At 40.4% G+C, this 12,375-nt stretch overlaps 1 protein-coding gene across 1 annotated transcript in view; it reads right to left on the bottom strand.

Annotated features, from left to right (window-relative positions):
• Nucleotides 1–12,375, bottom strand: part of STK39 (serine/threonine kinase 39) — a 303,051-nt gene that overhangs the window by 57,291 nt on the left and 233,385 nt on the right. The window contains exon 16 of the mRNA XM_030916644.1: nucleotides 8,446–8,514. Within this exon, the coding sequence (XP_030772504.1) occupies nucleotides 8,446–8,514 (69 nt within the window). The remainder of the gene's footprint in view (nucleotides 1–8,445; nucleotides 8,515–12,375) is intronic.

The following is a 12,375-nucleotide window of genomic DNA, read 5'->3' as shown; positions in this document are numbered from 1 at the left end:
GGCATCTACACCATTCATACACATAAACATGATTTTTGAAAGTTAACTGGCACAGTTTTAAAACAGACTCCTAAAGACAGCAGAGAATCAAATAAGGCAGAAAAGAAAAGGAGATTAGTGAGACTGGGAGAAAGGTATAGATGATGAAATGAGCTAAAGGTATCTCCAAAGATTACTATAAGCATAAAATAAAGTGACTATGGGCCAGGCGCAGTGGCTCACGCCAACACTTTGGGGGGCCGAGGCAGGCGGATAACGAGATCAGGAGATCGAGACCATCCTGGCTAACATGGTGAAACCCCGTCTCTACTAAAAATACAAAAAAATTAGCTGGGTGTGGTGGCGGGTGTCTGTAGTCCTAGCTACTCAGGAGGTTGAGGCAGGAGAATGGCGTGAACCCGGGAGGCAGAGCTTGCAGTGAGGTGAGATTGTGCCACTGTACTGCAGCCTGGGTGACAGAGTGAGACTCCGTTTCAAAAATAATAAATAAATAAATAAATAAAGTGACTATGAAATTCCAGTGTGTATGAGAATCACTTGGGATACCTGTTGAAAACAGAAATTTCCACACTCTATGCCCAAAGACAGCTGATGCTGTATCTCTGGGCTGGAACCCAGAAACGTGCATTTTTAGTAAGCATCCCAGATAAGACAGGCAACTCACAGCTCATACTTTGAGAGACACTCAGAATACTTAATCTTAGCAAGCACTAGTGGACAGAAGGCTCTCTCTCTCTCTCTCTCTCTCTCTCTCTCTCTCTCTCTCTCTCTCTCTCTCTCTCTCTCCCTCCCTCTCCCTCTCCCTCTCTCCCTCTCTCCCTCTCTCCCTCTCCCCCCCCCCTCTCTATTTTCTTGAGACAGAGTCTCACTCTGTCACCCAGGCTGGAGTGCAGTGGTGCAATCTCAGCTCACTGCAATCTTTGCCTCCCGGGTTCAAGCAATTATCCTGCCTCAGCCTCCTGAGTAGCTGGGATTACAGGTGTGCCCTACCACATCCAGCTAATTTTTGTATTTTCAGTAGAGACAAAGTTTCTCCATGTTGGCCTGGCTGGTCTCAAACTCCTGACATCAAGTGATCCACTTGCCTCAACCTCACAAAGTGCTAGGATTACAGGCGTGAGCTACCATGCCTGACCAGAAGGCTGTCGAGACAAAACATATTCTTTTCCCAAGAGACCAGACTCAAAAGTCATGTGACAAGTCAATTTCTAAGAGAAAGGAAAGGAACATGGGAAAAAGTAGGGAGGGAAAAAAATCAATCATAGTGAATTACTATTTCTTTTTTGGAAGATACAACAATATTTACATTATCCAAATCATCAATTCATGCAATAATCCAGTACTGAACTTGCAAATGGTATACAATGCATTCATTTATCCAACATATTAAATGCCTATGTGTGTCAACAATGGTAGTGATGCAATAACATAGAAGATAAGCGTTGCCCTAAAGATGTCTTCAGCCTCCACACCATGGAAGGCAAGCATGCAGCAGTGCAGCAGGATGAGAGCCATATGTCTTGAGTTGGTAAAAATATGGTTCTCTGGCATTCTAGACAAGGAAAAGCTGTCCTCCAAACTGTGCAAGGAGTGGGGTGTCAGGCAGCAGAGGAGGCTTCATGATGGTGGCATGTATGGTAAGTCTTGCAGGCAGACAGGTTTTAAACATGATTCTTCATGTGCAGGAAAAGAGCATCCCACGGGGCATGAACAATAGGTCTAAGTCTACTGAGAGAGCTTTGGGAACATCTATCACTAAAGTTTTCTTTCCAGTGACAACTAGTCAGTGATGCTCAAAAATCTGTCAAACGAAAACTGTAGAAGTCAATGCAGGCAGACAGCTCCCTTCTCAGGAAACAGAAATTCCAACATCTGGTTCCAAACTCCACTTAAAGAAATAGACATATGTTGCTACAAGGCTAGAAAAAGGATAGTATAAAAACGCAGCAAAGGGCAGTCAGTGGGCACCTTTCTGGAAGGCATCTGACAAGCAGCTTCTCTTCCTGTGTATACACACAGTCAAACCCTGGCCTCTGTACTGAGCCGTGCAGATTGGAGTTCAGCAGCTTTGTAGGAGTTGGTAAGCTGGCCACATAACTGCTTAGCTTAACATACCCACTGGTGTTCCTTCTTCCATAGTTGAGGGTTAAAACTTACTAAACTAATTCCTCAAAAATTTATATCACAAAGTCTGGAGAGAACTTACTGTTTTCTTTTGTACATATGATTTTTGTGTTTTGCATTTTTCCCCCTGTGCTTCCTTTGCAGAGAAAACTTACTTCTGTCCGGCTGTTTTTCCACCAGGAAGCAAAGGAAACAATGAGTTTCTCTGCTGTCTCATTATCACTCATCCTTGGGAATCCTCTGAAACAGCTAGAATAGGGACTCAGATTTGGTCTCTTTCCGTTTGTCAGCCAACCCAGCCAGGCAAGATAAGCAAATTTATGCATGCATGTCTTCTAGTTTTTCATCTTGAAAATTTTTTTAAACCAACACCCACCCAGGAGGCCTTGCCAATCTTATCAACGGCTATTTACACAAAGCCTAAGAATGTTTCCTGTTTCTTGCCTAAGGTAGCGCTGAGTTTAAGCACAAGTGAAGTGGGTTTACGATTTCAGTCTACAAACAGCACATTTAATTTCTGCACTGCTTTGCTTCTGCTCGAAAGCAATCACTTCATGTCACTATACTGGCCCTTCTTCAATCCAGACTCTGCTTTGCAAAGGCTGGCACACTAAAGGTAGGCTACCCTGAAGCTAGGTATTGAAGACTTTTTGTAACCTGTGTTTGCCATAGTCCAGTAAAACTTATAACATTCACTGCTCCATAACATATGCTACTGCTTTTTCAGCCTTTTCACAATGTTGTAAGCATTTACTCCAATTCAAAAGAAAATGCTGATGGGAAAGAAACAGATTTTTAATCTATTTAAATGTTAGCTATTTTATACTATAGAAGCTGAAAAAATACACGTGTAAGAAATCATTCAAACCTCGATGTAAACTGGACTCTTTCTTTACACAGCTTTCCTCAGGTGAACTTATTTCATGTTTGCAAATACTTTGAATTTTGCAATCTTGAAAGCAAAATTCTTAAAACACTAGAATCCTGTAACTCAAAGTATCCTTTGTTTCTGAAGTAAATGTTATGATATATCTGATTATATATCAAAATGGGATTTGTTTATCTCTAACAAATGTTTATGGAGGGCCTACTATGTGAAATGCAGCTTGGGGCACTGGGAATGTGGCAGTTAACAAAAGAGATTAAAATTCTGACCTTAAAAAAACGGATGCTCAAGGGGAAGTCCTACATAGCTGACAAAATAAATAAATGAAACATACAGGCTATTGAATATGGAGAGATTAGGTAGAATAACGAAATAAGAAAGAGGGTAGAGAGTTGGGGATGGTGCGCAATTTTAATAAGGCTGCTCAGGGAGACCCTTTTGTGAGGCAATATTTAAGCACCGGGGGGTGGGCATATACGGCCCTAAAGAAGGAGTGTCCTGGAAGAAGAGCAAGTTCAACAGCTGGGTTGGCTGGGGTGGGGTGAGCAAGGGGAAGGGCAGGAGAGGAGACATCTGAGAAGTGAGAGGTGACACCGTGTAGAGGACTGGAGGCCATGGTGATTGTGGGTGGAGAGCCACTGCAGAGTTTTGATTGAACTCTGAACACAATCTGGCTTACTTTTTAAAAACTGAACTAAAAGTCACCTATTATAAAGTTCGCCCCTTAAAATGCACGGTTCAGTGGTTTTTAGTAAAGTCACAAGGTTGTGTAGCCATTACTACTTCTAATTCCAGAACATTTTCATCACCCCAAAAAGAAATGCCATACTTAGTAGTCAGTCCCCTGCCCCACTCATTACCAGCCCCTGGCAACCACTCTTCTGCTTTCTGACTCTATGGATTTGCCTACTCTGGACATTTCATATAAATAGAATCACACCATATGTGGTCTTCTGCATGTGATTACTTTACCTGGATTTCTGGCTGCTGAGATGAGAACAGGCTGAAGGGAGGCAAGGACAGAAGCTGGGATGGCGGAAAAGGGATGAATACAAGAACTCAACTGGGAGTTCAGAGGGGCTTGAAACAGGATGGGATGTGAGATGGTAAGCAAAGGGAGGATCCTGGGCACATTCAGATGGGTTGGATGTGAAGTACGAGAGAAAGAAAAGTCAAGGACAATGCCCAGGGTTTTGGCCTGAGCACCTGGAAAGTTGGAGATGATGCCTATGAAGAGTCTAAGATTTCTGGAGGGGCAGGCTGGGAAGAAATACCAGGGGCTGGATTTTGAAACTGTGGACTAAATCTTGGATGTCTATTACCTTACCAAGTGAAGATGCTAAAAGCGGAGCTGAATGTCAGTCTGGAATTCAAAAGAAAAGTCTGGATCAAAGATACAAATTTGGGAGTTAAAGAGTGGAAGGTATTTAATACCATGAAACCTGATAAGATCAGCAAAGGAGCAAGTAGAGAAAGAGAAGAGAGCTAAGGAAAGGGTCTTTGGACACATCAAGATTTATAGGTTAGAGAGATGAGGAGGAACCAACAAAAAAGACAGAAGGAAATACCAGTAAGATGGGAGAACTAGGAAAGGGTGGAGTCTTAAAACCAAGTGAAAAAGCTTATCATGGAGAAGGGCATTGTCAACTATGCCCAGTACTGCCAACAGGTCAAGCATGATAAGGACTGAGGATGAGCCTCAGGTTTAGGAACACGGCAGCCATTCACAGACCACGTGTCCTTTACCATCCTTCTTTCTCCCCTCACTCCAGCCACGCCTACATATGCGTCTGCCACTCCTTTTTTGCAGGTGTGTTTTCCCCAGGTGCAGCTTTGAAAAGAACAGTTTAAGTGGAGTAGGGCGGTCAAAAGTCTGACTGAGGTGGATTTAAGAGACAGTGATAAGAAAGGAATCAAAGCCAGGGCAATTTTCTTTGATAAGTTTAGCTATAAGGGGATGGAGAGAAATAGCTATAATGGGAGGTGGGGTAAAGACAGGCCTTTCTGAAGATAAGAGAAATAAAAACATATTCGTATGCTGGTGGGACATATCCAGTAAAGAGGGAAATAGATGAGGAGGGAGGGAGTACAGATTTGCTAGGATTGGTTAGAGGGAACAAGATCAAATAAATTAGTTTGTCAAATAATCAGCAATTAAAATAGAAAACATCCACTGGTCCATGGAAAAACAAACAAGGAAAAGCTATTTTTCTCCCAGGGGACACAAGAACTACCATCATTTAAAATTACCTGGATCCACTTTTTAAGGGTGAAAGTATAAATTATATGCAAAGTGTCAACACTGGGGAGTCAACAAGACCCAAGCTCAAGGACCATTACCAGTTGCAACAGTCTAGACATTTCTTTGGACCTCAGTTTTCAGTCTGCAACGTAGTGATTAAAACAACCTGTCCTCTTTACCTTATAGAATTGATGTGATGATCAAATGAAATACATAAACCTTGTCTGTAAGCACTTAAGTGTGATGTCCATGTAAGGCATTTTTAAGTGCCACTATATCAAAAAGAGTTAGATATGCCTGTTCTTACTCAAACATTTTCTACATAGAAATAATTTAGCTCCAAGAAGGGGAAAAAAACCAAGCTGAAGAGTTTTTAGAAGAATAATTAACTAAGGCATAGAAAAAGAGAAGCTTTATGGTTATATATTGTATTGAAAACACACTCAATAAGTTGTACATGAACTCTGCCTTAATTTCCTAATTTCCTCCTTTTAAAAATTCAACAACAACAACAACAACAATAAAACCTTCTTAACTTTAGCTGAGCCTGGGGCAAAAAAAAAGAAGTACATTAAACACTTCACTGCAGGTCCGAAGCAAGGACCATGCTTAAAAGAAGACGTGACCTAACACCTTTCCATGAAGCTCTCTTATTTTCTGTGTTCCTAGCCACCTGCCAGGATCAACTCCAATAAAAGAACAATCTGATCCTTGGCTTCTTGCCCAATAGGAGACATTAGTAGGTGTTTCAAAGAAGTTTTTGATTATCATTTTCACTTGATTAATTTTCTATTCTGGATGCTTAGCATATAGACCATAGCTCTCTTCAAGGAAAACATATTTTGCAGGGTCTCCTGATCTAGCCATTAACTGTTCTATTTCTTCTGGTAAACTAAGACACAAAAGTGTGTACTTATGTTTTCTAATGAAGGAGAATGTTCATCTTCATCAAGGAATTGGTAGGTTAACATAATGAATTCTTAGACGGAATTTAAAGTAGACACCAAAGTTGAATCAATCTTTTTTCTCAGCTTCCCTCTCACATTTGATTAGAAAACTTAGGTGAGAACTTAGCTGGCCTTAAACCTCACAAGATTGTAAAGGAAAATGTGAAAGACAAAATATATAAGGGAATACACATTCACACCACATAAATGCATGTTAAGTCACTTTCCTTTAAAATATGTCTGTGTCCCCTCATGTATGGAGTCACTTGGCAAAGGAGTTAGAGCTTCATTGTGAAATCAATGTGAACACTTGATGTAAAATCAATAGGGAAAAAACCTATTTTTTTCTAATGATAAAGGTATCTTTGTATCTGCATTTATGACATATCAACTGTATATAAAGAACATACTGGATATTATGTCTTTAGTCAGAATTCTAATCTCCCACTATAAACTCAGTTCCTCTTATTTACATAAAATAATTCACTTTATAATGATTTATATTCCAAAGTTACTAGGAACAAATTATTCTGATAGGTGTGTGTATCTACCTTAAATTCCCTCTTCAGTCACATACTCCAGCGTTATTGGGGAATGACTTATTTTGAATAAGTTATTTTTTTTAATTAAAACATATCATTTAAGGGGCTGGGAGCGGTGGCTCACACCTGTAATCCCAGCACTCTGGGAGGCCAAGGCAGGTGGATCACTTGAGGTCAGGAGTTCAAAACCAGCCTGGCCAACATGGCGAAACCCTGTCTCTACTAAAAATACAAAAATTAGCCGGGAATGGTGGCACGTGCCTGTAGTCCCAAGCTACTCGGGAGGCTGAGGCATGAGAATTGCCTGGACCCAGGAGGCGGAGGTTGCAGTGGGCCAAGATTACACCACTGCACTCTAGCCTGGGTGACAGAGTGAGACCCTGTTTCAAAAAAACAAAAACAAAAACAAACATAAACCATATCATTTAAGGGGAGCATGTCATTTCAAACATCAGTTTTGAGTTGAATATTTTTAATAAGGCATTATCATAATATATAGTCCCCTAAATAATGTTAGTAGAGTTAATAATATAATATATTAACATAATTATTAATATGCTAACTAACCTTGATTAGTTAGGGTTATTATCATTATACATGGTAAAATCTCTATAAAGTCAGAATTTGCTGAAGAGCATGGAGCTACTCATCCTCACTCTAGGTGGAACCAGGCTACACATTTTCTCAGACAGCTGTCTGCCTCTTAGACCTTTTCCGCCTCCTTTGCTTTGTCAGGAGGTCTATGGGTGGTTGCTTGCTCCTATCAGCAGTCTGTGTTGAGCAGGCTCCCCTATCTCTGTACAGCTATCTTATGATTCTAAAGGAGGCAGAAAGACCCAAAAAGTGAAATCGTTCTGCCACGTCCCAGCTGCATGGTTCTGGGCACACCACGGAACCTCTTTAGGAATTCATTTCCTGATCTATACAGTGAAAGAACTGGCCTGAATGATCTTTACGTTCCCATCCAAACCTGAGATTTTACAATGAATATTGCTGAGAGCTGAAAAAACGAATTCTAAGTTTATTAGAACTGTGTCCAAAGAAAGAATATAGAAACTCCGAGTAAGGGTTTCAAAGGTTCCTATGCTTTAGTGAACAGAATTTACAGCATCTTATTTTTGTTACATCATGGACTTTTGGGTCTTCTGAGTTCTTTGTTATATTTCCAATAAATAAGGCTCCTCATTGGATAAATCATGTCCAGATACATGAGACAGGATTACATTAAGAGCTTTTGAAAAAAAGAAAATTAAATATGATTCTTTTTTTTTTGAGACGGAGTTTCACTTTTGTTGTGCAATGGTGCGATCTCGGCTCACTGCAACCTCCGCCACCCAGGTTCAAGAGATTCTCCTGCCTCAGCTTCCCGAGTAGTTGAGACTACGGGCATACACCACCCATGCCCAGCTAATTTTGTGTTTTTAATAGAAGCGGGGTTTCACCAAATAGGCCAGGCTGGTCTCTAACTCCTGACCTCAGGTGATCCACCCACCTTGGCCTCCCAAAGTGCTGGGATTATAGGCATGAGCCATGGCACCTGTCCAAACATGATTCTTAAATATACTTCTACATAAAAGATAAGAATTCAAGAAGAATTCTTCAAATATTCAGAGTGAATTATTCCTTAATGAACACTTTTGCTTCCAAACACATTTCCATTTTATATACCAACAAAATGACAGTGCATACTAAAAAACAATTTACCTATAACTACATCGTGACCATCCACTAAGCCAGCAGAGAAGAGCTCCTGAGATACACCATCTGCTGTATCTGTCCAAATGTGAAATGAATATGTATTAGTAACTATAACATAAAAATCAACAACCCAGTACAATGTAAAATATATATATTTCATTTACGAAAATCATCCATGAGTTTTAATTCAACAATTCAGACTCTATCAAGACAAAATCAGAAGCAACATGAAATACATTTTGCCACGTGCCATTTGCATCTTGCTATTTATTCAACAGAAGTTACACAAAATTATTTTTTCCATTTTTGGCGAAATAAAACACTTGTGCCCTCTGGCTACTATCTGAATTAATCTTCAAATGTGCCTCCGGAAGTTATAACTGTTCCCTATCACACTGCTTCTCTTTCCTGCCAAGGTTAATCCCACCCACCATCATCAATCCTTTTCTATCATTAGTAGCTATGCAGTGAATTTATAGCAAAGGTTGAATGGGTAGCATCTGATATAACCTTGCATGTGTACAAACAGCCTAAGAGCTTGCTGGACTATTAAGACGAGCTATTTAAATGTATGCTATTAAGAAACTCCTTTAACATGACATTGATCATTTGATAGCAACAGATTCACTGTCTTAGAAAAATGTGGTTGAATAAAATACCATACTTTCTCAATGATAAGTGACAGGAGTTCGCAATCTCCTAAGGATGGGACTAAAGAGGCCGTGGCAAGTGAATACAGCCGGAATTACTTAATTGAAAGGTTACGAATGAACATGATAACACTGTAACCTTCTATTTGAAGGCTTTGTAAAGAGAAACTGATAAATTACAATGTGCTCAGGAGAACTGTTAGAAACCCCCACGTTTTCACAAGGGAGCTCACTTGGTTCAAGGGAGCTGACTTGGTCCCCAGGGACTTCGGATATTTTTCACAAATATTTAGAACCGTAGCTTGATAAGAAGAAACTGGCTCAGCGGGCTGTAACACTCTAGATGGGGGTTTGACAGAAATGTCTTCCAAAGTCAGGGGGCACCTGAAAGCACAATTGCTAAATCGAATGAGCATCTAAACGGAATTGCGGTTTGTGACACCAAAAGCTGCCCTAAACATAAACTGCGTTTCCTTACTTCATCTGTGCTTCAGATGTGGTGACTATGTAACTGGGCCGGTGTGTGTGTGTGTGTGTGTGTGTGTTTGTGTGTATATGTTTGCATGTGTGCATATACATGTGAGTGTGCAGCTGGAGGTACATTTGTGTTTCACAATTCTTGGGGTTTAAAGAGTTTGCCTAGTGTCTGACACACAGTAAATACTCAATAAATGGTAACTATGATGATGATGCAGCAGCCAAAGATCATTTGAAACACACCTTACACTTTACACCTCCAGAGAAACTGTGGTATTCTGCCATTTTACTGATTCCATTTCACAATGAAGTCATAATGAAATGGAATAAAATGAAGTAAACGGCAAAGAAATATATAGGAATCTTACTAAACTACAAAGTTCCATATAAGATGAGCTTGTCTTAGGCTTTGTCCTTTTTGCTAGCAGTACAAAAAACACCTTGGCCCAGTGCAACGGCTCATATCTGTAATTCCAGCACTTTAGGAGGCCAAGGCGAGATGATTGCTTGAGCCCAGGAGTTACAGACCAGTCTGGGCAACATAGGGAGACCCCGTCTCTACAAAACGTAAAAAATTAGCTGGGCATGGTGGCATGTACCTGTGGTCCCAGCTACTTGGGAGGCTGAGTGGAAGGATCACTTGAGCCTGGGAGGTCAAGGCTGCAGTGAGCTCCAGCCAGGGTGACAGAGTGAAACCCTGTCTATTTTTAAAAAAGAAAAGAAAAGAAAAAAAAAAAAAAACACCTTACGAAGTCTCTTCATGATAAAATGATCCCATAATCATGGAAGTTAGGGTAGCATAATGAGAGGCGCTACCCTGAACATGATGTAGCTTTCTGAAGGTGCTAGAACATTCAGCCTCGTAACTGGCATCTTCCTAGACGTTACCCAAATCTTTAGGGAAATAAGTGAACTGAATTAAAGAACCTAACACCTAGTAGGCACTGGGCAGATAGCAGGCAGTCATTCATTATATTTCTACTGATTGGTCATCTGCTGAAGCATTTGGATGTGTTACCCATCCTTTCTAAAGTATCAGTAAGATCTTACACTTAAGTAAGGAGCTATAATCACAGAAGGTAGCCAAAAATGAAATAATCAAAGCTGCATTGAGGGATAGCACTAAAACAGTACCAAAATGACTGACATTCCCAAATGATTAAAGCATACAGCATGTCCTACTGTTTTCAGGACTCCTGGGCACCAGACGAGTCACGCATGCCAAAATGGCAAACAGGTACTGCTGGTTGATCCAAATGGGAAATATTCCATATCTGCATGTGTGCCATTAGGCATTTTGTATGCATGGAAGTAAGATACCAGTAATAGTTTGGAACAGAAATGTGAAATAACTTATTTCATGTTTCATTAGCAATCTATTTTTCTTTAAGCTGTTTAACATCCCTGGTGCCTAAACAGAATAAATATTCATGTATTAATTTCTGGTTTCCAGAGCACATGGGACACACTAAACACAAAGGGCTTGTCCTCAAGTGAGGAAAGAGCATATTTTATGTGTTTACGTTATACATTTTGTGCCATATATATTCACGTGTATATACAGCACAAGCATAATGCATGTGGACTGCACACAGATTTACTGCAAGCAAAGTCTGAAATACAGACAGCATCAATAGTCACAGAGATGCAGTGATATATGCATAGTGCTTCCTTCAATAATGGGCCTGAGCTCTGCCATCCAGTGAAGGCTGGCTGTCATTAGGCAGACAATGCTATGGGTTCTGTCTGTGCAACAGAAGCAGGGACTGTTAATCTAAATGTGGCAAAGGCAGCTGCCAAAGCCAGTGCCAATAGCCCAATAATGCTGACAGGGCCATGTTACCCACAAAAGTCCTGAGCTCATATTCACTTCTTTGTTACCTCTTAAAATTTAAATTGATTTTCATTGCCATAGTCAATTTTAAACAATCAGATGTAAAGAAACAACCTTAAAATAAGAATCTGTTCTTTCTACTTGCTGTACTTGAAACAAATAATTACTAGATTTTATCACAGCATGGCCTGGTCAACATTTTTACATTATGACAAAATAGATAGCTTTTTGACAATACTACCTGGTGCTGTACAATTTCATAAACCAACTCTAAATTGTCAAAGATGGATATCTCCGGAAAGAAAGATCAATTAGCAAATCCACTAGGGCCTTATGTCCATTTATTCATTGAGACAGAGTCTCGCTCTGTCGCCCGGGCTGGAGTGCAGTAGCACAATCTTGGCTCACTGCACCCTCTGCCTCCCAGGTTCAAGTGATTCTCTTGCCTCAGCCTCCCAAGTAGCTGAGACTAGAGCTGTGCACCATCACACCCAGCTGGTTTTTGTATTTTTAGTAGATAGGGGGTTTCACCATGTTGGCCAGGCTGGTCTCACACTCCTAGCATCAACTGATCCCCCGCCTCAGCCTCCCAAAGTGCTGAGATTACAGGTGTGAGCCACCGTGCCTGGCCTGTACATTTATTTTAAAAAGATACTTCATATTTTAGTTTAATTCAAATATACCAGGAATCCTGAAATCTTTGCATTTATAGAAGACTAGCAATCAGGGACCAGTAAGCCTATGGCCAAGCATTGCCCAGGAATATTTTGTTTAGCTAGTGGCCTTTGCAAAAAAAAAAAAAAAAAAACACTACTGAACATGAATGAAATTAGATAGGAGATCCTCCAGTTTCCCGAAGTACACACTATTCACTTTGGTTTCTGTGGACATCTGAGTTTGTGTCTTCCTGCAGGTAATAACCACAGGGTGTCAAAGAGTTTACTGATGGACCACCTAACAAGCTAGAAAGTTCTT

Source organism: Rhinopithecus roxellana, chromosome 14 (genome assembly GCF_007565055.1).
Source record: "Rhinopithecus roxellana isolate Shanxi Qingling chromosome 14, ASM756505v1, whole genome shotgun sequence".
Lineage (NCBI taxonomy): Eukaryota > Metazoa > Chordata > Mammalia > Primates > Cercopithecidae > Rhinopithecus > Rhinopithecus roxellana.
Note: the sequence above shows the minus strand (reverse complement) of the source record. Positions and strands in the feature narration are given on the sequence as shown.